General features: G+C 42.9%; 1 protein-coding gene across 2 annotated transcripts in view; it reads right to left on the reverse strand.

The window, feature by feature from the left end:
* ascc3 (activating signal cointegrator 1 complex subunit 3) overlaps positions 1-27,204 on the reverse strand; it is a 599,461-nt gene that overhangs the window by 315,655 nt on the left and 256,602 nt on the right. For both annotated transcript variants that reach the window (XM_067984949.1, XM_067984950.1), the window contains exon 14: positions 21,333-21,467. In XM_067984949.1, coding sequence (XP_067841050.1) covers positions 21,333-21,467 — 135 coding nt within the window. The remainder of the gene's footprint in view (positions 1-21,332; positions 21,468-27,204) is intronic.

Here is a 27,204-nt window from a genome sequence, read left to right on the forward strand (position 1 = left end):
CAGCCACTGAGCTCCATAGCACAAGGGAACTGAATTAACCTGCAGTGTCAAGATGACAAAACTACTTAATGACTGTATCTATTGATGTTAATTTATTCCCCGCATGCTGTCAGATTTAGTAACTTTTCTACGCCAGTTCTCCCAGCGAGGTCTGCAGCAAATCAATGTATAAATAAAAATGGAGAAACATGTCAGTGAATCGACATTTCAGGTCTAAGACCCTTCCTTAAAACGGACAGCCCTGAGGTAGGGCCTTAGGACCTGAAACGTCGACTCACTGACTTCTGTTTCTCCACAGATGCTGCCTGATGTGACTGTTTCCAGCTCTTTGTTTTTATTTTCAGATTTCCAGCATCTGCAGTATTTTGCTTTGTGTTTATACTGTTTAATTCACTGCCACTTCTCTTCCAGGAATGCCTACCTTTCTATGATGTGATTTCTGCGGGTCTCTTTTACCCTGTTCACCTTCATTGGTATCTCTTTCCTTTCTTGTGTTTGATCATAGGAACAGAAATAGGCATCCAGCCCCTCGAGCCTGTTCCGCTATTCAATGAGATCATAGCTGATGTGTATCTTAACTCCGTTTACCTGCCTTCGTACCATAACCCTTAATACCCTTGCCTAACAAAAATCTATCAATCTCAGTTTTGAAATTTTCAATTGACCCAGCCTCAACAGCTTTTTGGGAAGAGAGTTCCAGATTTCCACTACCCTTTGGGCCCGATAGTAGGAGGGCAGCGGGTTCGCAGCGGGGGGTCAACTGGGCACGTGGGTAACGCGCCCAGTGAAATCGGGGTGCTCTGCACGCAATCGCAGCTTGATTGAAGGTACTTACCGTTGCTTCCGGGTTTTGCGCTGGTAAGCTGCGCGGCGGGCAGACTGCACATGCACAGCAAAGTCTGTCAGCTGGAGGAGCCCTCCAGGGGCAGGCCACCAATGCTCCTCCTGCAGCAAACAACCAATTTTGAACCACGGAGCAGGCCAGAGGAAAGGTTGCCCCAAGATTTTCAAACTCCTCACTCCAGGTTCTGCTCGATGGGGTGAGGAGGAGGAGGGAAATCCTTTTCCTATCTGATGGGAGGAAGTACCCTCCCTCCACCACCAAGAAGGCCTGGCTGGAGATGGCCGAGGAGGTCACCAGCAGCGGCAATGTGCCACCAACCTGGGTGCAGTGCAGGAAGAGATTTAATGACCTAACCAGGTCAGCCAAAGTGAGTATACTTACGCATTCTCTCACACTCCGTCTTCCACATCACCTCCACCACCACACAACCCCTTCTGCACTGCCACCACAACACTCTCGCATCACTCCTCACATCCACTCAACTATCATCCTCACCTTGCTTGCACGTACTCACCGCCCCAGTTCCCATTCGAGCATTACCACGCAACCCAATCCTCATACGATCTCATGACTATGTCGCACACGCACCCTCCCATGCATCTCCCTCACGCTCAACCCCACCCACACCAATGCATGCCGCGGGTCACCATGCAACCATCACTCAATCACGCCTCTGTGTTTTGCCTTGATAGGAGAAGAGATGCCAGAATGCCCGGGAGAGGGCACGGACCGGAGGGGGCCCGCCACACCAGGTGGCATTAACAGACGCGGAGCAGCAGGCACTGGAGATAAGCCGCACGCTGGAGTGCCTGTCCGTGGCGGATGCCAAGAATGGGATTGCACAAGCGGCTGGTGACAGAAAGCTAACACTCAGCACTCATGATAGCGAATGATCTTAGCATCACTTGGCATCTGCAGCACCTCAACATCTGTCCACATGCCTAATATTGCTTTCTGTTCTCTTGCAGGCCCATCTGCGACCGCTGTGACCGTGGAGGGCGATTCCTCAGAGGACCTGCCGGTCTTTGAGGGTCCATCGTCACATCTGAGCCATCCATCCACCAGCGCAGATACACACACCTTGGTGGGTCCCCTTCCTCACTTAGTTAGGCTTGCACATGGTGAGTCACCACGCACATGTGAGCACGAGCAGACCCTGGTGGCAGGGGCAGCCGTGGAAAGTCCGTGTCGGTGGGAGCACTCTTCTCCAGGCTCTGTTCAGTTGGATCCAGATGCTGAACCCTGGGGGCCAGCCGTGAAAAGGAGCGTCATCGAGGGGCAGCAGCACATTGCCGAGGTACGGAACAGTTGCCACGCACACACTCCACAATCGCACAGAGGATGGAGGAGTCCAACTCCTGCATGAGTGGAATGGTAGCACAAGTACAGGAGGATATCTCAGAGATAGCGTCGCAGGGATGTGAAGGCATCTCTGAGATAGTGTCGCGGGTAGGTGCTAGAATGTCTGCGATGGAGGAAAGGCTAGCCTCCATCGAGCGTCAAGCACAGCTCAACAATGAGTCCATTGACAACGGCCGTTCGGATTCAGGGTGAGCAACATTCTGGCGCCTTAAACAGGCTGACAGATATTTTACAACTGGCCTGCCAAGGCTTCACACAAGTCCTCCAAACTGTCGTCCAGCAGGGTGGAAGGAATAATGTGTGCCTGGGCCATGAGAGGGATGATGGTGAAAGGGGACATGGAAGTGGGGACACCACTCAAAGCGCTCCCACGTCTCACCCGTTGCCCCCCTCTCAACCAGTACCCGCAATGCTGCCCCCTCTCCAGGTGGCCGAGTCTGCCCCTGCACAGGTGGAGCAGTCTTTGGAGGGGCCCTCACGGGCACTGAAACCCAGAGGGCGTCCGTGCAAAGCATCTAATCGGTCAGGGCATGGACAAGCGCAACCTGCCACTACCTCTGCTGAAGCCACAGGGGTAGCACCACGTAGGGGTTCCCGTAAACGCAAGGCGAAGGTTTTGTGAGCACAAAGGGAATACACAAGGGTGTTTGACGATTTGTCATGTTTTTTATTTATATTTGTTTTCTTCCACATTCACAATAAATCTCATTATCACCACTAATGCCACGTCTTGCCCATTCTTGACTGGCTTGTGGAATTGGTCCCTTTCATGGGGTTCACCATGGACACGCACACTTGATGCCACCCACTGGGTCATTCTACAGTGGGTGTAGGTATAGTTGCACCACTGTTTTGTGCAGGGGGCAGGGGAGGGGGCTGGTATGGCCGCTCCTCTGTCCAGGTGATGAGGACTGGACTCTTCACACACTCTGATGTTAGGAGAACCGTTCACATATCAGTGACTCCCTGGCCTCACAAGCAGCCAGGTGAGCCGCTGTTCTGCCCATGGGTTGTTCCTCCCCCTCCTTGTCCTCGTCCTCAATATGGGTGGCAGATGTGGATGAGGCCTCCTCCAGCGGCATCCCTCTCTGTTGTGCCATGTTATGCAGGGCGACAGACGACTATAATGCGCCCCACTCTGTGTGGCGCGTATTGAAACGCTCCCCCAGAACGATCAAGGCACCTGAAGTGGATCTTGAGCAGCCCTATAGCCTGCTCAATTGTAGACCTGGTAGTGATGTGGCTGTCGTTATACCGACGCTGTGGCTGGGTGGTGGGGTGCCTCAGAGGTGTCATAAGCCACGTGTGCAGGGGATATCCCTTGTCCCCGAGGAGCCAGCCCTTGCGGATGTTGGGTGAGTGGAAGAGGGGCGGCATGGTGGATTCCCTGAGGATGAAGAAATCGTGGCAGCTGCTTGGGTATCTGGCGCACGTGAAGGAATCTCTTGCGGTGGTCACAGATGAGCTGAGTGTTCATGGAGTGATAGCCCTTCCTGTTGACAAACAGTCCTGGCTCGTGTGGAGGTACTCATATTGCTATATGGGTGCAATCGATTACACCCTGCACCCGTCGGAAGCCAGCCACAGCGTGGAATCCCACTGCCTTCTCTATCTGGCTGAGGTCATTCGTGGGAAGTTGATATAGTACAAGGCCCTGTGAAGCAAGCCGTCGGTGACCTGCCTTATGCACTTTTGTGCAGACGACTGAGACACCCCGGTGATGTCCCCGGTGGCACCCTGGAAGGATCCGGAGGTGAAGAAGTTGAGGGCAGTGGTGACTTTGACAGTGACAGGTAAGAAGATGCTGCTCAGTCCATCTGGGAGCAGCTCGTCATTAAGGAGGACGCAGATGTCTGCGACTACCTGGCGACTGATTCGGAGCCTCCGTATGCACTGCTCCTCAGAGAGGTCCAGGAAGCTGAGCCTTGGTCTGTAGACCCTGCGGCGAGGGTAGTGCCTTCTGCGACGCATCTCTCTCTGCCATTGCCCTCCCTCCTGCTGTGCAGGTGGATGTGTCACAGCACTGTGTTGTGGAGCTCCATGTGTCAGAGGTGGACGGTGTGGTCGGTGAGGCTGGTGATGCTGTTCATCCTCCGAGGAGGTCATGACTGCAGCTACGGCGGCCCCCATCCGGAAGATGTACTTTTGAGGGGGTCCACAAGTTAGGTAAATGCGTCCGCACACCGGGGTTGAGGTTCCAAGTTGGTGAATTGCAGTGTTAGGAGGAGGGTGGTGGAGGCCAAACTTTGTCCAAAGTGACAGAGTGGCCCCCTGCAATGGCTGAGGGTCTCCCCCCAACCTGTCAAATGGACCTTTGCGGCTGCCACAGGCTGGTGGCTGCAACATGTCCGTTTCAACTGGGAGTGTTTCCCCCAGTACGGGAAACAGTCTCAGTTCATTTCAAAATCCCACCCCTCCTAAAATATCAGGTCAATCAGGTCTGTAAATGACCTGAAGTACCTGGTTAATTACTTCAAGTGGCACCCTGCCAGCTTTAATTGCCGGCGGGAGCCCCACATGCGGGGGCTGCGTGCGCATGTCAGTGCGTCACTGGGGAACCTGGAAGTGGGCGGGTTGGAGCCGGGCTCCGGCCTCCGGGAATCCCCGATCTTCGCAGCCCCCACCCCCCGCCACAAACGCACCCACTCGGGGGTGCGAAAATTGAGCCCTTTGTGTGAAAAAGTGCTCCCTGACATCACCCCTGAACGGCCTAGCTCTAATTTAAAGGTTATGCCCACTAGTGCTGGATTCCCCCAACAGAGGAAATTGTTTCTCTCTATCTACCCCATCAAATCCTTTAATCATCTTAAAGACCTCAATTAGAACTCCTCTTAATCTTCTATACTTGAGGGAATACAAGCATAGTCTATGCAACCTCTCCTCATAATTTAATCCTTTTAGCCCCGATATTATTCTTCCTGAGGTGCAGTAGCCCAGAACTGAACGCAGTACTCCAGTTGGGGTCGAACCAGCGCTTTATATAAACTGTCCTTGATGATCACGTCCTTGCCCAGACTCACTTTCACAGCCACATGTCTTCTCTCAGTACCTGTATCCATCTCCGACACATTCTACCCAGTCCTGAGGAAGCGTCTTAGACCTGAAACATTGGCAGACTGACTTCTGTTTCTCTACAGATGCTGCCTGACCTGCTGAGCATTTCAAGCTTTTTCTGTTTTCATTTTCAGATTTCCAGCATCTGTAGTATTTTGCTTTCATAAATAATAATATCTATGTTCAAAAACTTACAGAAATTAGAAAAAAGGATCCTAAAGTTAACCATAATTCTTCTTAACAGCTGTGTGTTTTAAATAGTGAAATTTCTTCTCTAGCTGCCTTTTGCATTGTAAAGCTTGAATTAAATCTTGTATTTGTGCTTTTTAAAATGTATTCAACAACATGGGCATACGTGTACACATTACCGACTTAAACTTTAGCAATTATTTAGGTGCCATCAGGGGGTTCTGAAAAGTGTTGACCTAACTCAAACGTTTGTTTTCCCTGCTTCCATATGAATAGCATATTGGCTTAAAAAAAACATACTATTTTATATGGCACTGTAAATGTACATTGCCATACAAAACACCAAGAGCTATTCCCTAAGCAGCTGAAGTTCTCCACCATCCCACCTCCAGTATGGTTCTTCCTTGGTGCATTGTTATTCTTTATAATATATGCACTCAAGTCATTATTCATCCCAAGTATAAATCTGGCTTGTCTTTTGAAACTATAGGAAATTTTTAGAGATTGCAATGTAGTTTTCATTCTTCTGTTAAATAAAAATCTTTATTTTCTAATGGATGTTTGGGTGCTGTCCAGTAAATACATTTTTCAAGCTGTTAATGAAATAGCATGCTTCAGCATCATTTACAGATAATGTCCTGGCTTTCTGATCATTTCTATTGATAACTACAACTAGTGCATTTGAGGAAGACTTTAAAAAACAATGAATTAGTTTCTAATTTTACGGTTTTAATCCCGTAGAAAAAAAACACTGCTAAGAATATATAGAACAAAGATAACAAACATGACCTTCTCATTTATAAACGATTGTGACATTAGTGGATCTTCCTTCCCCAGGCAGCTGAACACCATTCTCAGAATGAGGGAGCTGCTCATAGACTTGTGCTAACTATTGAGGTACTTTAGACTCAGGGTGACTCAACAACAACAACTTGCATTCATATAATGCCTTTAACAAAGAAAAATGTCCCAAGGTGTTCCACAGAGGCACAAACAATCAAAAATGGACATCGAGCCGAAGAAGAAGATATTAGGAGGGATGAAAGGGATGGGTCTTAAAGGTGGAGAGGGAGATGGAGAGAAAGCTGTTCAGGGAGGGAATTCCAGAGTGGGGCCTAGATGACTGAATGTACAGCCACCTATGGTGGGGCGAAGGGGGGTGGGTGATGTACAAAAGGCCAGAGTCAGAGGAACAGAGAGTTTGGGAGGGGGAGTGTTGTAGGAGTGGTGGAGTTTACTTCTACATAGAAACATAGAAAATAGGAGCAGGAGTAGGCCATTCGGCCCTTCGAGCCTGCTCCGCCATTCAATGTGACCATGGCTGATCGGCTATCTCAATACCATATTCCCACTCTCTCCCCATACCCCTTGATGCCTTTTGTGTCAAGAAATTTATCTAGCTCCTTCTTAAATACATTCAGTGGCTTAGCCTCCACAGCCTTCTGTGGTGGAGAATTCCACAGGTTCACCACCCTCTGAGTGAAGAAATTTCTCCTCATCTCAGTCCTAAATGTCCTACCCCATATCCTGAGACTGTGACCCCTCGTTCTGGACCCCCCAAGCCAGGGGAAACATCCTCCCTGCATCCAGTCTGTCTAGCCCTGTCAGAATGTTATATGTTTCAATGAGATCCCCTCTCATTCTTCTCAACTTGAGTGAATACAGGCCGAGTCGACCCAATCTCTCCTCATATGACAGTCCCGCCATCCCAGGGATCAGTCTGGTGAACCTTCGCTGCACTCCCTCTATGGCAAGTATATCCTTTTTTAGGTAAGGATATATTGAGGATGCTTATTGAGGAGTCCATTCATCTGCATGCCTACCCAGTAATTATTTATTGTTTCAGGAACTATGGGTACATACTACTGCTCAGTGACACAGTACTTTGGAGCAGAAAGAACCAATAGTTTGTGCTCTGATCCTATGCAAAGCAGTCAACAAGGAAAACAAGGTCATTAAGAAACTGTCCAGAATGCAACAGGTTGCATCCTATTCTTAATAATAACACACAAAGGGAGTAACACTATTTATGTAACATGAAAGTAGATTTAATCAAAATACAGCAATAGCACACACAGAACAGCAGTCGACAGGGAAACCGTTGAAGCTCATTATACAATCAAGAGGGTTTGGATTGCATTAAAACCAACAAAAAGGCTTCAATAGTTTAGAACAGCAATACTAACACTCCTAGCTTGCTGTCATTTATAGAATGCACTAATCTACCATTGGCGGCCGTGCCAACAGCTACTTAGGCCCCAAGCTCTGGAATTCCCTCCCTAAACCTCTCCGCCTCTCTACCTCTCTCTCCTCCTTTAAGACTCTCCTTAAAAACCTCTCTCTTTGACCAATCACCTGTCCTAATATCTCCTTAATTTTGTTTGAAAATTGCTCCTATGAAATATCTTGGGATGTTTTCCTATGTTAAAGGCGCTATATAAATGCAAATAAATACTGTTGTTGTTGTACTCCCCATGCCCTCACTGGTGGGGGGGGGGGGGGGGCAGTCTTTGCAGGATCCTGTAATGCAAAGGGATTCCCACTTAAAACGGGACCTCGATACCTCGATATTATCTTAGATGAATAAGAAACAATGACGTTGCAGAAAAAAATCCACCTTAAAAACTGACATTTTTCAATGCTTTAATCCCCTCAAAATGACCTCTATAATTGGTGTGCGGACAATTCTCTGTCTGCATTTCATCTAACACCTAAATAATGCTGTGGTACACACACAACAGTATTGTGTATTTGACATTTATGACGGTGCACAAGAAACATTTCAAAACTTGAACTGTTATAAATCGCTCAGATTTGGTTGCACATTCTGCTGTCTTATGAAGCTTAGCACTGATTTGTAAAATAAAATGCTTGTACATTCCTCAGTATGTATTTGCATTGTAAATTACGGCTGCTTCATTTCTTATTTTCTACCACCAAATGAGTTTTGCTGTACAGACTTTGATTTTTTATTGCTAGGTTTAGACATTTGGACTAATACAAGACAAGATAAAATAAATACTGAGATAAGCACTCTGATGGCAAGCATTGCGATGAAAGTAAGAGGTAAGATAAGGGGGAGGGCTCAGGTGGAAAAGAAAGTATAAATAATAATTCTAAAACAAAAAGGAAGAGAGTAGAGTAATGGTCAGGAATTATGCTTTAGGCACTACAGGTAAAAGGAAAACTAAAAGACGTAAAGCAATTAAATCAAGAGAGAGAAATAAGAATTGTCTGAGAAAAACAACATTAGAGCAGAAGGACAGGTTAGGGTGCGTGGCCCAAATAAGCGAACTTTATACAAACGTACAAGTATAAGGAATAAACTGAATGAATTGCAGGCGCAAATTCAACTTAGAGGGCACGACATGGTAACCATTACTGAGACATGGCTGCAAGACGGTCAGGACTGGGAACTAAATAAATCAGGTGAGAAGGTCTATAGGAAGGTTAGGGAAACTTGTAGTAGGGGAGGAGTAGCCTTAGTGATTAAGGATGAAATTACTTGAATGATTAGAGGATATAACGAGAGGTAAGCAGGCAGTGGAGACTTTATGGGTAGAATTAAGAAATAGAAAACAATTTAAGACTGTAGTGGGAGTTGTGTATAGGCCCCCTGGCAGTAGCCGTGAAGTGGCAGAATGTATAAATGCAGAGATTAGAAAAGCATGTAATGTGGGAAGAGTGGTTTTAATGGGGAATTTTAACTTTCATATAGATTGGGATAAACACACGAGCTTATGTCAGAAAGGTAACAAATTTCTTGAGTGTGTTCAAGACAGCATTCAGCAACAAGGGGGCAGGCCATATTAGATTTAAGAATGAGTAATGAGTCAGATTTAGTTAACAACCTAATGGTGCGTGAACTTTTATCTAACAGTGATCATAATATGATCGAGTTCAATGATGTGTTAGAAAGGGAGAAACCTGTAACAGCTACTAAAATTCTAAATTTAGATAAGGCCGACTTCAATGGGATGAGACAGAGACTGTCCACAGTAAACTGGGCAAATCTGTTAATCGATAAAAACACAGAAGATCAGTGGGAGACGTTCAAAAATGTATTTAACGTGATACGGAACCAGTTTATACCGCTAAGGGCTAAGAGCTCTACTTGCCAAAAAAAAAATCATGGACGACAAAAGAGATAAGGGACAACATCAAAATGAAAGAAAAAGCATACAAAGTTGCAAAAAATAGCATAGATCCTGGCGACTGAAGAGGTACAAAGTACAGCAAAAGTTGACAAAACAGATAGTAAGAGCTCCAAAAAGGGAGTATGAAAAGAAACTTGCAAGGGATATCAAGATCAACACAAACATTTTTTACAACTATATTAGGTAAGAGGGTGGTCAAGAGCAATGTGGGCCCTTAAAAACTGATAATGGTGATATTGTAAATGAAAATAAGGAAACGGCAGACATGTTAAATAATTACTTTGCGTCAGTATTTACAGTAGAGGAAGAGAATAGCATGCCGGACACCCCAAGGAAATTAATTTTCAATCAGGGATGGGGACTCACCATAATTAACGTAAGCAAATAGACAGTAATGAAGAGAACAATGGCACTAAAGAGTGATAAATCCCCAGCACCAGGTGGTTTCCATCGAAGGGTTTTAAAGGAAGCAGGTGAGAACATTGGAAATGCCTTAACTATAATCTTCCAAAGTTCTGTCGGTTCAGGAACCATTCCTTTAGATTGAAAAATTGCATATCATTCAGCTATTTAAGAAAGGTGAGAGGGGGAAACTAAGGAATTATAGACCAGTTAGCCTAACATCTGTTGTCAGGAAATTATTAGAGCCTATAATTAAGGATAGAGTGACTGAACACCTTGAAAATTTTCAGCTGATCAGAGAGGGCCAGCATGGATTTGTAAAAAGTAGGTCATGCCTGACGAACTTGATTACATTTTTCGAAGAGGTGACTAAAGTAGTAGACAGGGGAATATCTATGGATGTTATTTATATGGACTTCCAGGAGGCATTCGATAAAGTCCCTCATAAGAAACTGTTAGCTAAAGTTGAAGCTCATGGAATTGAGGGCAAATTGTTGACCTGGTTAGGTAATTGGCTGAGCGGCAGGAGACAGAGAGTAGGGATAATGGGCAGGTACTCAAATTGGCAGGATGTGACTAGTGGTGTCCCACAGGAATCTGTGTTGGGGCCTCAACTATTCACTGTATTTATTAACGACTTAGATGATGGGATAGAGAGCCACAAATCCAAGTTTGCCGATGACACAAAAATAGGCAGCATTGTAAGCAGTGTAGATGGAAGCATAAAATTAAGAGAGAGATTAATAGATTAAGTGAATGGGCAAAACTGTGGCAAATGGGTTTCAACGTAGGCAAGTGTGAGGTCATCCACTTTGGATCTAAAAAGGATAGATCAGAGTACTTTCTAAATGGCAAAAAGCTTGAAACAGTGGAGGTCCAAAGAGACGTAGGGGTCCATGTACATAGATCATTAAAATGTCATGGACAAGCACAGAAAATAATCTAAGGTTAATGGAATGCTGGCTTTTATATCTAGAGGTTTAGAATAGAAGGGTGTTGAAGTTATGCTACAGCCAAACTAAGCCCTGGTTAGACCACACCTGGAGTACTGTGTTCAGTTCTGGGCACCGCACCTTAGGAAGGATACATCGGCCTTGGAGGGAGTGCAGCGTAGATTTACAAGCATGATACCTGGACTCCAAGGGTTAAATTACAAGGAGCGATTACACAAACTACAGGTGTATTCCCTGGAATTTAGGAGATTAAGAGGTGATTTGATCAAAGTTTTCAAGATATTAAGGGGAACTGATGGGGTAGATAGGGAGAAACTATTTCCGCTGGTTGGGGAGTCTAGGATTAGGGGACAGAGCCTAAAAATTAGAGCGAGGACTTTCAGGATTGAAGTTAGGAAACACTTCTACACGCAGAGTGGTAGAAGTTTGGAACTCTCTTCCACAAACGGCAGTTGATGCTAGCTCAATTATTAATTTTAAATCTGAGATTGGTAGATTTTTGTTAACCAAAGCTGTTAAGGCATATGAGGCTAAGGCAGGTATATGGAGTTAGGTCACACATCAGCCACGATCTCAATGAATGGTGGAACAGGCTCAAGAGGCTAAATGGCCTACTCCTTCTATATTCATGATAGCACTGCTTCACAGATATTTAAGGGGTTACCACATCAAAGTGTGATATCAGGCTTATGTTATCTATATTAAAATCAAATAGGGCTTTTAAATTGCTTTGACCATAGTACAAATGCTATTAATTTCACTGCAATGTAGTAAAAAGGCCATGAGTTTTTAAAACTGCTTGTTATAATGAATGGTGACCAAGGTACTGAGCCCATGTATCACATTTAGAATGTACGATAAAGGAAATGGGTTTAGGGTTGGATTACGGTTCAAAATGTATTATGAAAGATTGGAATCAATGAAGGCTAGAGAATGGTAATTATACAGTAAACCTGTAGCTTTTTACAATGTTAACCACAATTGTTTGAACAGGTCAAAATAAAAAAGGCAGCTCAACTGATGGTATTTTTACATAAGTCAATTTTTGATCCAGCTTCAAGAGTCAGCTCTGTGTCTACCCCCATCCCACTCAACCCCATTTATATTATTTATACTGGGTGCTGCTCATTAGAAACCACTGTAAAATACAGAAACCATTCTCATGAACATGCATGGAAAATTGCAATGTTATTACAAATGAACATGACGACTTATTCCTTCAGTTTACACAAGTTCAGAATGGGGTAGGCCTAGGAAAAAAGAGTGAAATCAGCCCAGCCCATGAGTTTGATGTAAAGGAAGGAAATGTCACTGTTCCATCAGATTCCCCAGCTCCATGGAGCTTATTTTAATCAGTATTTTCTCCCTAGTACTGGGACAGTTCAGCACACAAATGTCATGACGCAAGCTCCCAGATATACAAAAGTGGCCCAGCATGCTTAGTGAGCCAGGACCAAAACCCCCAGATCCAAAGGCAAATCGCTAAACCCACAGATATCTCGGTCTGGACTGCTGTGGGAACTAACGACTGCTAACGATGGTGGGAGTAAGTTATTTGTCAAAAAGAGCACTCCAGTGTGGAAAAGATTTAGCATTTCATAAGCTAAACAACCAACTATCTATCTTAACCTAATACTGTTGGAGAAATCAGTTATAATTGCATTTATGAAAAGTTTTTGCCTTTTCATAATGACTTTGACTTTATGAATGCCTACTCAGCAGAACAAGGTGTCCATCATTTTTTTTTCCTTCAGTAAAGCACTTCTCATATGTATTTAGTCAAAACTGCTGGAATAGAAAGCTAATTGAAACAAAGACAAAATAATATTTTTAAAAAGAAAAACACAGCAATTTTATTTCCTACACGACAAGAACAAAAGCTCCAGCAAGCAAACTGACCAAACAAAATCAATATTAAAAGAGCAATGACAGTTGTATTGAGAGCCTATTCAATCATCTTAAATATTTTCTGCCACATGGTTTTATCCAGTCACAAGGGAAGTACTTTACAGTGAGAGCTGTATGAAGCTTTTGGTGCTTAACAGCATCTTTCCAGTCACATTAATCAGGATTAATGAAATCGCTTACAAGTAAAACGTCTTTTTACTTTTTAATTAATTCTTAGGGTGTGGGTGTCGCTGGCAAGTCTGGCATTTATTGCCCATCCCTAACAACTGAGTGATTTGCCAGGCCACTTCAGAGGGCAGTTAAGAGTTAACCACATTGATGTGGGGCTGGAGTCACATATAGGCCAGATGGGATAAGGACAGCAGGCTTCCTTCCCTTAAGAACATCAGTGAAACAGTTGGGTGTTTACGGTAATCTGACAACTTTTGTGGTCACTTTTACTGATACCAGCTTTTTTTTCCTCCCTTTTTAAAAAAATTGAATTCAAATTCTCAAACTGTCATGATGGGATTTGAACTCATAATGTCATCATACTACCACTTTTACATTGATGCAAAGTGACTTCAGCTCCATGTTCATGCAAAAGTGAAAGTGTAACTCATGAGGTGATCTAACTCCCAAATGTACTGAAGTCAAGAGATGTGAGAACACCTCTAATGGCGGTCTTGAGTTTTACACTGGCTGAAGTACACCACCAGCCTGTGATAAGCCAAGTTTTAAAAGTGCCTAGGTGATCCATCAGACCCTCTGAACACTTTATAAATTCACTTTTGAATCATTTTAGTGATGGGAGAAAACCCATGCTTCCATCTGCTCTTTCCAAAAAAATACCTGGCTACTGAATTATGTACTTATATAAACACACATGTGCACAGATCTGTCCTCATTAGGCAAAGGGTGACTCCCAGTGAAATGCAGCCAGCAGTGTAATTCAGGCAGGGTACATATCACACTCTATGATCCAAGAATGGTGTCTGTGGTATAACACCTTCAGGTTTCCTACAACAAACACCTAAATTATACAGTACATGGCAATGCAGCATTGCTCCTTCATTCTTTGAAATATTTTATTCTACTCCTACCGGTGTCATAATACCCACCCTGGTTGCAAAGATGAGAGACAGTAAGTCTGTGGACATTGCCATAGATCTTCTCACATTCCCGTCAATATAGTTTGTTAATTGGTCTCCATTTTCTAGCATGCTTGAATGGAAATTTTTTCCTGATCAATTTTCTTTGCCTCCCAGCATGGTTGAGGCTGGCAAGACCCAGGAATTCCTGAATATGAATGTTTGTTGACGTTCCAACTAATTTAAATCCAAGTTAGTGTAGTGGAAATGAGAATTCAAGCTACACCAATCCTGGGTATCACAATGTAGGCTGGGATCAAACCTTGGATCTCTTAGTCAGAAGTCCAATAATCCAGAACTGCATCTAATGGTTCACCAGCACACTCTTTAGGAAAACAATCACACAAGAGGTACTTATATTTATTCACATAATAGTGCTGCTTCTGGTACTTTGGTCAGACTAATTACAAGCATTTAATTCATGTAAAATTAACTCCAAATAAATACTAGGCAGCAATAACTCAATGCTCTAATGAACTAATAAAGTACTGAAACTGCTATTAGGCCACATACAAAAACAGAATGTGCCATTAGCATTTCCATGTATTTTGGTGTCAAATTGACAATCTCCTTCAGCGATACTGCATAAATCTCTAATACCTCCACATTAATGAAAATTAAGGGATGGTCAATCTAAGGGATGTTTCATGTCACTCAGAAATAAGAAATGTTTCCTTTGACTTTTAACAACACAGATCAGGTTCATTTTACAGTAATAATTAAGAACCATCTACAAGGCACAAGTCAGGAGTGTGATGGAATACTCTCCACTTGCCTGGATGAGTGCAGCTCCAACAACACTCATGAAGCTCGACACCATCCAAGACAAAGCAGCCCACTTGATTGGCACCCCATCCACCACCCTGAACATTCACTCCCTTCACCACCGGCGCACCATGGCAGCAGTGTGTACCTGCTACAGGATGCACCGCAGCAACTCACCAAGGCTTCTTCGACAGTACCTCCCAAACCCGCGACCTCTACCACCTAGAAGGACAAGGGCAGCAGGCACATGGGAACACCACCACTTGCACGTTCCCCTCCAAGTCACACACCATCCCGACTTGGAAATATGTCACCATTCCTTTATCGTCGCTGAGTCAAAATCCTGGAACTCCCTACTTAACAGCATTGTGGAAGAACCTTCACCACACAGACTGCAGTGGTTCAAGGCGGTGGCTCACCACTACCTTTTCAAGGGCAATTAGGGATGGGTAATAAATGCTGGCCTTGCCAGCGACTCCCACATCCCATGAACAAATAAAAAAAAGTGAATCTTCTTATACAGAGTAATACTGGACATCTCCATACCACTATGATTTAAAACAATGCTCTTTCAAATCCAGTCCAGACTGATAGCATGGCAGTCATTTCCCTTTGCTGCTTGTAAAGTTCTCACGTAAGATTCATTTGGATAGTCTCAATCCAGCACCATTACCATTATTAAGCCCTTTCCAGTGCTGCCGTACAGTTATCTCATCAGGCACTTGGACTGAGTTGGAATCCTAAACATCACTCAATTTTAGCTGTGCTTCCAATGGCACTGCCAGGTCAAACTATAACCAGCCTTTGGAGCTAAATTTTTTTTAAATCAGAGAGTTTTAAATAAATATGGTTCAGAATTGCAACCAGATGAGTAGGAAGAAGTGGGCAAAGAAAATTATTTAAACTTATACAGATTACATTAGGGTAGCTATGTAATAATGTAAAACTAAAGTTGAAAATGTCAGAAACCAAGGAGAGAAAGCATTGGAGAATAGAGCGAATGGAAGTTAAAGCAAAGACATGAGTTTATTTTAGTAGTACAATGTTGACATCACAGTAATAAAGCTGCACTGATATCTGAGAAGCTTTATTACTTTTATATTAGGATTTTTTTAGTATCAGGGTTTGCAGCATGCAAACGTTAATACAGAATTAGTCCATGGAACGTGGAATGTTCTGAAGCTGCTGGCAGTCTAAGGGTTGAAGTATTCTACAATGTTTCAGCCTCTGCCTTTTTGAAGTAGAAAGATGCGAAAATGCTTGGGACTCTCTTTCAAGCTGTCAATTCAAACTTCAAGTTCAAATGATGTACCAGCAATAATAATTACATCATACAGCAATAGTAAATTATGCCCCAGTACAACGCTCAATATTTTCTTTTCCTCTCTAGTTTAACTCCACCAGGAGATATTATTTTAAGCCTGTGTATTTAAATATTTGTTTTCTGTCTAAGTTCTCAAATATAAATGGCTGATGGCATTTGGCTTTTTTTTGCAATGGCAATTGAGTTGCAAGTGTGTGGAAATCATTGCTCATTTTAGCTACCGGTAATTTGCACAATGGATGGCTGGTATTTTCTCACTATCTGGTGGAATTAAAATGCTGTGCATGAAGTTACAATGATGTGTGCTAGCTTCATTGGTTTCAATTCTACTCTAGCTAAAAGTTTGTGTAGGTTAGGTAGCTGACAATATGCAAAGCTGCAAGTTTAAAGAGATTGTTATTTGCAAGCAATTAGAATCAGCTATCAGAGGTTGACCTACTTTAATTAATCATTTATAGTTTGATGCAGCTGGGTGAAAAAAAGGAATCCAGTGACAGTTGTACATGCTTTAGTGAGGAGAGAAACACTGAATGTTATCATTGACTTTGTGATCTGTTCTTAAGCAACCTCAGCACTTAAAACTGATGCATCTGCTATTGTAATTTCTTGTGGTAGACTGTCATTGATGCAGATTGTTTAACTTGAAGGGCAAGGCTGTAAATAACATTGATTTTAACAAATCTAGGAGGATAGAAAGACCAATCTTGATAGGTTTGCCCACTGGTAAGTTTACTGTATGTCAGTTTCAATTCTGTTATTGATGATGAGCATCTAGTAAGAGCTGACATGGGCTTTCTAATGTATCAGGCAATGATGATTTGATCATAGGATGGATGTTGTTAATTATATTTGTAAAAACTTCATGTTATTCTTTTTGTTCACCCCCCCGCACCGATAGAAATATATTACTTTATATTTGGCTATATTGTGTATATACAGACACAGAGCAGTATTATAACTCAGATTTGTTTTCAAAACTGTTCTAAACAATGGCCCGGAATTCGCTGCAATGGCGATATTGGTGACGAATGCCATAAGTTAGATCCTTGTGCTCCCCGATCGTCCAGTGGCAAATTTTCGCCATCATTTTCTGGAAAAATAATTAGAATGTGCCACAACTAGTAGAACGGCGGTTCGGGAGCAGCGCAGCCAATGGCCAAAGTAAAAACCCATTGCAATATGCTGCTACTCAGGCCCGGAAACATTTAAAATAGATGTTTGAAGGTTGAACTGTTGGGCAGAAACAAGCACAAATTCAAATTAGAGAGAGCTGATTTGCCTTAAGGACTGTTTGTTTTTAATCTGTCTTGTTAGTTCATTAGAGGGAACAGTAATACATTTATGTAAATGGACACATTTAAGTACCTCCTCTTTAACTATTTCTATCTTACCTATTTCTCTTCTCTGCCCTCCCCCCTCCCACCACCACTCCTTTACAGTGACATTGGTAGCATCCTCTTCTTTAGTAAAGACAGATGCAAAGTGCTTAGCCTCCACAAGGTGATTTCCTTTGTGGTCCCTAATCGGCCCCACCCTTCCTTTGACTATCTTTTTACTCTTTACATGTTTATAAATTACTTCAGTGTTCCCTTTTATGTTATCCACTAATCTTTTCTCATACATTCTCTCCCTACACCTCTTATTTCCCTTTTCAGTTCTCCTCTGCACTTTCTGTATTCTGCTTGATTCTCTACAGTATTATGAACCTGGCATTTATCATAAGCCTCCTTTTTCTGTTTCATTTTAATCCCAATTCCGTTAGTCATCAAGGGAGCTCCAGCATTAGGTAAAGGAAGGGGATCTAAGATCCCTAGAATGCCCTAAGATTGTGGACAGGCAGCAGAAATAAGGTAATATAAAATTAGATAATAATTATATACTTCATTTAGTTAATGCTCAGTGATGCTCATCTTGCTCATAGTTTTGTTATGGCTGTATTAGAAAAGCATTAACAAACTATAATAAAAATAACTTACAATTTGAATATATATCAGCACTGGACTGTGAAGGAATTTTACCATCTTAGCTTTCCAAATGCATAGTAGAATATGCGTAATTGACCACAGCCGGAGGTTTCATTGTTGAATAACTTACGCTTTTGCGTAGGGTGAGGAAAGGAGAAAAAGAATTCTTAAATGCCAAGGTGATAAAGTCTTCAGGATCTCTTAAGTTTTATGTTTTCAGAAAGCAATTGCAAACACGAAAAAAAAATCAATTAAAAATAATAATTTAACTCACTTTTTGATTAAAAGGTATTACCCAAAATAGTGTAAATACTTAAAAAATGGAAAAAAATACTTTAGAAATAGTCCATAAATGAAATTTTTCACAAATCTTTGACTTTTTGCACACGTTCTTTCTCAGCCTTTGCTGGACAGCTCAACATCTATCAGTATCTCATAATCTCCATTGTATTGTTCTCTCCATTGTCTCTTTACCTATCAGTGATCTTTACTATCACGATTTTCCTTCTAATTCTATACAGCTTTTGTAAGTACAACACAACGGATGGAAAATATACAGATTATTATGCTTTTGGCCAACGTGACATGTAGTTTGTTTCAATTTACTGCACAGAAATTAAGTGAATTTAAACAAAAATATTTTACAGCAGCCATCTTGTATAGAAAGAATGTCAAAATATGAAGGAGGAAATATCTTCATTTTTGCACCACATGTATGTAGCTATAAAGTGAACTAATGCAACAAGGCCATTTAATTATTTCTCTGCCAAAGCAAATCAGCTTTTTTCCCATCCTCCAGACTCCTGCCAGAGTAAAATTGTTTTACCAAATCTAAGTATACGTCAATATTTCCCACCACAGCTTTCAAGGGTATATGAAATATTCTTTTGATGCTCAACTTAGATATTTATCTTAGCTACCACTGTAATTTTAATGCTGTGAGCCGATTAGTATTTTACAAATAAAATGATTTTCTTCCTTTATCCAAGTTGTTGGCATACCATTGATTTAAAACAATGTATTTTGTTTTTAAGTCACATGGGTTACCAGAAGAGAAAAAGGGACAGTCATAATAAAAAAACTAAAACAGCTAAATCACAGAGAATCTCAAATTTTAGAATCACCTCCTTCCTGAACTGCTGTGATGTCACAGAACTAACACAGCTTACTTTGTTAGTTCAAGCTGATCTTGCATCAAACTGAAGATGAACAAAGTATTTTGTTAAAAGACCAATTTTTGAGCATCAATTTCTAAAAGGTTTTTCCAGTTATAGGCCTTGACTCCAACTCTTCCAAATTCTTGGTAACTGCACTTTTAAATATTTATAAGTCTCTGGTCTACCAAAACCGGTGTGAAGTTCACTCACCTTAAAGTTGATTCCAAATACGTTTTGTTTCTGTTGACCCATGCTTACTTCAGCATACATGAAACCTTCATTCAGGTGACTACAAGGCTTGACATTGCTGTCACTATTCTTTGCCATCTCCAAGGTACCGACTATCAACACATACTTAGCACATTCAAACTGTCAATGTTTTTATGGCACATAAAGTACAACCACATGAATCTTGTGGTCAATAACCGTATTTTAACCTTTTATACTTCCAGCTCTTTAAACTTAGATTTTTAAAATTATAGTTTGTAATAAAATAATTTCCTTTTATTTACATACAGTAAGTAACCTGCTGACAACACATTAATCATCTCTAAATAAAGGATCAAGTCTGATTCACTAATATGTAGAAAATGCTGTCCTCAGGCACTTTTGACAGGTAACACTTTACAGATATGATTCACTGTAGCACATTTATCAAATATGGGCACCTTTATAAAATCCACTGCAACAGCAGTCATTTTACATCAATTTAACTTCAAATATATTTTCATAATATTAAACCATGCATCATCTTCGAATTCTAATTCTAAAATATTTGTCAACACTACTTTTAAGGCCCACTGGCAATTTTCTTTAATTAATGAGATGTGCATGCAAAGCTCTACACTAAGAACACCAAAGGTGAAAATCTACCCTCTAATCTAATCATTTGCCTTATAACTGTACTAAATTTCTAACGCTGGAATGCTGGAAATGCACACCTAAATATACTTTGAAGCAGGCAGTTTAGGAAGCGTTAAGGAAGGGGGGCTTCCTTTTACTAGTGATGAATGAGAAAAATCACACGTTGACTCCAGTAACATTAGTACATTCTTCTAATATTCATTTCAGTGCCAAAAAAATAATGGAGCAACAATCAAAATTACTTTCATATCAAGTTATAACAATGTATGATTGCTAGAGGTTGACTGCTAAACAGTGCTACAAATATTGCATGAGTAGTTAGACACAGATATACTGGAACATTTAAGGCTTAAAGATACAGATAATCATGCAAAAAAAGAGTTTCTCCCCTTGTTCCCACACCATCTCCAATGTAAAAGACTACAATTCCCAGAGGGTACTGTGCAAAGTTCCTTCCTGCTCTCTGAGCGACATTGGGCTATTTGTGTAAGAGGTGGAAGCTGTTGGACACATGCTTATGAGTAAGCTGGCAATTTGTTATGTGATCACTTATTTCTAGGGGTGGGTGAGGAACTGTCATGAGGAGTGGATCTAATTTTTGAGGGAATGTGATTGAGGAAAAAATGAAATTGGGAGAAGGGTTTTGCATAAAATTACTGGTGAACAATGAGAGTGGAAAATATTCCACTATGGTCTTCAATGTTCTTATTTCTACAGTAAGTTTAAATCCTCAAAGAAATAGACAATAAGTGATGCAATACATGCTAAGAACACAGGCCATGAAATTCTGCAGGGATTCTATCAGTCTCCCGCCAAGGCTCTGACTGGACTACCAAGGAAACAGCACAGGCCCAGTTGTGCTAGGTGGCTGCCATCGCTGGCAGCTTCCCCAATGCCTTGCAAGGGGTAGTACTTCCATCTGCCTCTTACAACGCAAATGAGATTTTCCTCCTGAGGTTTATTATATGGCAGCTGGTACACCAAGTGAGTGGAGGCATAATGACCTCCACAAGGGTGTATGTGGGCTCCCCCACTGCTGTCTAGGCCAGAAGTTTCTGTGGATATGAGGCAAGCAGGTGCCAAAGATGGACCCAACGTGGTGCTAGTACCCGCCTGCTTCATGCTAACGAGTTGCCTTCCCATTGATCCCACAAACCCCGGTGGGGTCAGCGCTGGGGGGTGTTGCTAGGATTGCAACCCGAGAAATTTCAGACACAGACACACAGACTCACTGGTTGAGGGTTCTCTTGATAGCGTACCTGTTTTTCAGCAGAGCCGTAGTCCGCGCTTTGATTTGGTACAAAGTACATAATTTCACCCTGGTTTTTTGCCATCTCTTGAAGAGCCATGGCTGTTCGTACAGTTGAATTTCTTGCATGCACAAACACCATTACCTAGGAAGAGACAACAGAATAGTTAAAGACAACTAAAACAAGAGCCATAATAAAGAAAGCATGTTAGTATTCTACTTTTCTGTGATAAATATGACAATTGATTTTCCACTTACTTATGCCTCACTGAATTTTCCTTTGTTATTTTCTAGGTTTGTTTATGTTGTTCTTCTGGTAGAATGTATGCGAAACCCCAAATAATTATTTGATCTTAATCTGTCAATCATCATTCATCCACATACAGTGTGAATGTCCCAAGATCAAACCATTCTGGGTAACTGATCTAAATCATATGTACCAAACTGCTGGTGATGGAATCCCTTGGACCCAATATTGACTGAACTCTTATACAAACTTTGCCAGAAAAAACAAATGATCAGATTAGGAGTGTTTGTAATAAAAACTTGGAAAAAACAGGATCCACATCTTTCTCACGCTGGTGAATGAGCAAAAGCTCATCTGGAAACAATTTACAATAATGCAGCCATACCCAGGAAGAAAATATTGGTTCACTTTGAACTCTCATCACAAGAGCAATGATTACAGTTAATGATCACTGGCATGATCATTAAGTGAAAGCAAATTCCATGCATAAATTTCAGTCAGCACCTGTCTTCAGATGGTAGAGGTAAGAGCGTTCTGGCACTAGAAGTTCCATTTTGATGAACCTTGAACATATGTCTGTAAGAAGATCTTACTTTACATGGAATATCTTTTGCCGCAGTTATCATAATCACATCATATTCTTACATTGGAGAGAGACAAAAAAAAATTACTCAAGGTGTACGCCATCGATTCAGACTGATGCCCTCATTGTTGTATGTAGATGAACAAATTGCCAAGAATACTGTTTAGTTCGAAATATTTTACTGAACATAAATACATTCAAAGTAATCAAAAACACCAATTTGTTCTGACTAACCTCAAACATATAGCTGGATAGGACACTACATGTAAGATTGTTTACATTTATCTTATATTTATGGCCCCTAGTTCTGGTCTCCCCCACAAGTGGAAACATCTTCTCCATGATTACCCTATCAATTCCTTTCATAATCTTAAAGACCTCTATCAGGTCACCCCTCAGTCTTCTCTTTTCGAGAGAAAAGTGGCCCAGCCTGTACAATCTTTCCTGACAGGTATTACCTCTCAGTTCTGGTATCATCCTAGTAACTCTTTTTTGCACCTTCTCCAGTGCATCTATATCCTTTTTATAATATGGAGACCAGAATGGTGCACAGTACTCCAAGTGTGGCCCAACCACAAGTTTAATATAACTTCTCTGCTTTTCAATTCTATCCCTCTAGAAATGAAATCTAGTCCTTGATTTGCTTTTTATATAAAGTTCTATCTAGCATTGAAATTCAGGATTATTAATTTCAATGAAAAAAATAATCCATTCCACTGCGACAAACAACTTCTTTTGATGTGGCCTTCGGACAAACAAATTTAAACAGTGGAGTGATTAGCGACACTATGCAGTCACTTCTGGTTTCCAGGTCTTCCGATGACGCTACTTCCAGGCAGGGACCTCTTCTGCAAAGTTCAAACTTCCAGGAGCTCAGTGCCTTGCTGCTTTTGCTGCCATTCTTGTTGCTACTCGATGATAACTATCTCTGCGTGGTCAAGCACAGCTTGAAGGCTGCACTGCCTGCCTCCAGCCTGACTGTTATAGACAGTACCAAATTACACATTCCAGACAGAATGCTGGGTGACTAGTATCCAATTGCATTTCCCACTTCCCTACAATGTCTGCATACCTGTACACTAGAGGACACAACGTTGCCCATAGACACCTCCTTAGATATTTATATTTGGTTAGCAGATCTCCTGTGGCATTGCTCTTAACAAATCGGAGAATAACAAGAAGTCTGTCTCATAATGATAGGCGTGTCTACCAATGTATTATTAAACAAGAGGATAATTTATGTCTTGGTTGCCCTTTTCTAATAGGGGCAAAGGACTGAGATATTCAAGACTGAGGTCGAATGGCCAATATTTATCAGCTTTTAGAAGACCCTCGTTGATACCCATCTGAGCTCATTCTCCGATGACAATGATGGCATCATGGCAACCTAGACAGATCGCCGGCTGACGAGGCACCAGCCACTGTATCTTGCTGCAGATATTTTAACTGTAAAAAAACTCACCCCAAATCACTTAAGTTCCACTTTCAAATTCCCAATTGCCTAGCCATTGGCCCTCCACTCACTAACATTTCTGCAGCTAACGATCTGCTCAATCACACACTCACCTCTACCTCTGATGCCCTTACCTCCATTCAAACCATTACTCTCTCTCACCCTGGTCATTCCCCCTTGTATTGCCCTCATCTCCGCACCCTTAAATCCAAGGGACGCAGACTTGAACGTTTATGGCGGACAATTGGTTTAGCCATTCATCGCCAGATCTGACTGGACCACATAAAGCACTATTGGGTCCTGCTCTCCTCTGCCAAAACTGCTCACTATTCCAGGATCATCCTGGAATGCAAACATAACACCCAGCTTCACTTTGCCACTGCAAACAAACAGTCATCTTAAACCCCTCTTCCCCACCCCCTCCAACAAAAAGTGCGAGGGGCTCATGGACTTCTTTGTCACTAAGATTGAAACCATCCGTTCAGCTGCTTCCCTCCTTTCCCCTAGCCCACCAAGCCAAACTTCCCCATAGTTTCCCCCTGCCCTGGCCCTGAACTCGCATCTTTGTCTTGTCTCTCTCCTATCTCACCTCGTGCCGGCTCCGAGTTCATCTTGACCATGAGACCCACCTTCTGCTCCCTCGACCATATTCCCACCAAACTATTCACCACTCAACTTCCCTTCTTGGCCTCAGTGTTAGCTAATATTGTTAACCGTTCCCTCTCCTCAGATCCTAACATAAGTAGGAGCAGGAGTAGGCCATAAGGCTCCTCGAGCCTGCTCCGCCATTCAATGAGATCATGGCTGATCTTCGACCTCAACTCCTCTTTCCCGCCCGATCCCCATATCACTTGATTTTCTTAGTGTCCAATAATCTATCAATCTCAGTCTTGAATATACTCAATGATTCAGCATCCACAGCCCTCTGGAGTAGATAATTCCAAAGAGCCGCAACCCTCAGTGAAGAAATATTTCCTCATCTCGGTCCTAAATGGCTAACTTCTTATTTTGAGACTGTGACCCCTAGTTCTAGACCCTTCAGCCAGGGGAAACATCCTCAGCATCTACCCTGTCAAGCCCTGTAAGAAATTTATACAATAAAAGAGTAGAGAGATAGTCAGAAATTATGCTTTAGGCACTACAGGTAAAAGGAAAACTAAAAGATGTAATTAAATTAGGAGAGAGAAATAAGAAACGTGTGAGAAAAACAATATTAGAGCAGAAGGACGGGTTAGAATGTTTTTAGGCCCAAATAAGCGTTCATTATACAAACACACGGATTATAAGGAACAAAATGAATGAATTACAGACGCAAATTCAACTTAGAGGGTACGACATGGTAGCCATTACTGAGATATGGCTGCAAGACGGTCAGGTCTGGGAACTGAATACATCAGGTTAAAAGGTCTATAGGACAAAACAGTCCTGCAACTACACATACCCACCGTAAAGTGACCCAATGGGTGGCATCAAGTGTCGCCATTCATGGTGAGCCTCATGAAAGGGCCCTATCACAAAAGCCAGTCAAGGATAGGCAAAACGTGGCAGTAGTGGTGAGAATGATAACATTTAATGACAGTTTAACAAAAACCAAAAATATAAATGAAAAACATGACAGTCTGTCAAACACCCTTGTGCATACTCTTTGTGCTCACAAAACGTTAGCCTTTCTCTTCCGATTACTTCTACGTGGTACATCCCCTGTGGCTGCAGCAGAGGTAGTGGCAGGTTGCTCATGTTCATGCCCTGACTGCTTAGATGCTTTGGGCCTACACCCTCAGGGTTTTGGAGCATGTAAGGGCCCCTCCAAAGACTGTTCCACCTGCACCTGTGCAGAGGCAGACTCAGCCATCTGGAGAGAAGGCAGCATTACAGGTACTGAGAGGGGGGCAACGGGTGAGACATGGGAGCACTTTGAGTGGCGTCCCTACTTCCATTACCCCTTTCACCATCATCCCTCTCCTGGGCCAGGCCCACATCACTCCTTCCACCCTACTAGACAACAGTGTGGTGGGCACGTGCGAAGCATTGGGAGGCCATTTTCTAAAGTATCTGTCAGCCTGTTTAAGTCCGAACGGCCAGTGTTAGGGCCTGATTGGGCTCATCTGTGAGCTGTGCTTGAAGCTCAACGGAGGCTAGCTTTCTCCATCGCACACATTCCTGCACTTACCTGCGACACTATCTCAGAGAGCTGCTCACGTCCGTGACAGTATCTCAGAGATTCCCTCACGTAACTGTGCCACAATTCCACTCATGCAGGAGTTAGACTTCTCCATTCTCTGCGTTATTGTGGAGAGTGCACGTAGCACCTGTTCCAGTATCTCGCAAATGTGTTGCTGTCCCTCGATCATTCTCCTGTTAAAGGATGGCCACCGGATTTCAGCATCTGCGCCCAGCTGAGCAGAGCCTGGAGAGGAGTGGTCCCACCAGCGCGGACTCTCCACAGCTGCCCCGACACCAGTGTCTGCTTGTGCTCACTTGTGTGTGGTGAAACACCAGGTGCCAACCCAACTGACTGACTACTTGGACCCAGCAAGGTATGAGGATCTGCGCTGGTGGATAGCTCGCTATGATATGACGGCGCATTCTCAAGAGGCCAGCAGGTCCTCTGAGGAATCGTCCTCTGCCGTCACTGCAGTCGTTGAAGGGCCTGTAAAAGAACAGAAGGCAATATTAAGCATCATCACAGATGTGTCATGTTGCGTTGAGCATACTGAGGTGTTGAACGTGGCAAGTATTGTTAACATCAATTCATATTGTGTGTGATGAATGTTAAAGTTGTGTCATCAGACGTTTGTGGGGTGCCAGTCTCGCCGTCCCCAACAGACAGGCACTCGAGGGTACGGCTGATCTCCAGCACCTCCTGCTCAGTGTCTGTGAGGACCAGTGCCTGTGGAGGCCCCCCTCCAGTCCTCGCCCTCTCGCGTGCATTTTGCGCTCTCTTCTCCTAGAAGAGGAGAAAGAACAGACGTGTGAGAGACTGATGGTGAAGTGGCCAACCAATGACTGCATTGCTTTGGATGAGGCTGACGTGAAAGAGGTGCACCAGAGGATGAGTATGAGACAGAGCCATCACGTTGGATGAGGATTGGGGTGAGTGGTAGTGGTGGGATGACTAATGGGGAGGTGAGGAAGCGTGAGGAAGTGCAGGTAAGTTGAGGATGAGCCTTAAGTGGGTGTGAGGAGCGATGTGATGGAGTAGTTGGGTGGGGGTGGGGGCTGCAGTGAGGTGGAACACGAAATGTAGGAGAATCAATAAGTGTACTCACTTTTGCTGACCTGGTTAGGTCATCGAAACACTTCCTGCACTGGATCCAAGTGCAGGAGATGTTGCTGTTGCTGGTAACCTCCTCTGCCACCTCGAGCCAAGCCTTCTTGGTGGCAGGGGCAGGGCACGTCCTCCCTACCATGAGGTAAAAGACTTCCCTTCTCCTCCTCCTCACCCCATCCTGTAGCTGCTGCAGTGAGGCATCGCTGAACCTTGGAACAGCCTTGCCCCTGTGCTGCGCCATTGTGATTTCTGGGTCTTTCCTCCAGCAAAGGCCACTGGAGCAAAGGCCCTTTTAAATAGAGCTCCTCCAGCTGACAGCCTGTGATGC

Source organism: Heptranchias perlo, chromosome 5, assembly GCF_035084215.1.
Source record: "Heptranchias perlo isolate sHepPer1 chromosome 5, sHepPer1.hap1, whole genome shotgun sequence".
In the NCBI taxonomy this organism is placed as follows: Eukaryota; Metazoa; Chordata; class Chondrichthyes; order Hexanchiformes; family Hexanchidae; genus Heptranchias; species Heptranchias perlo.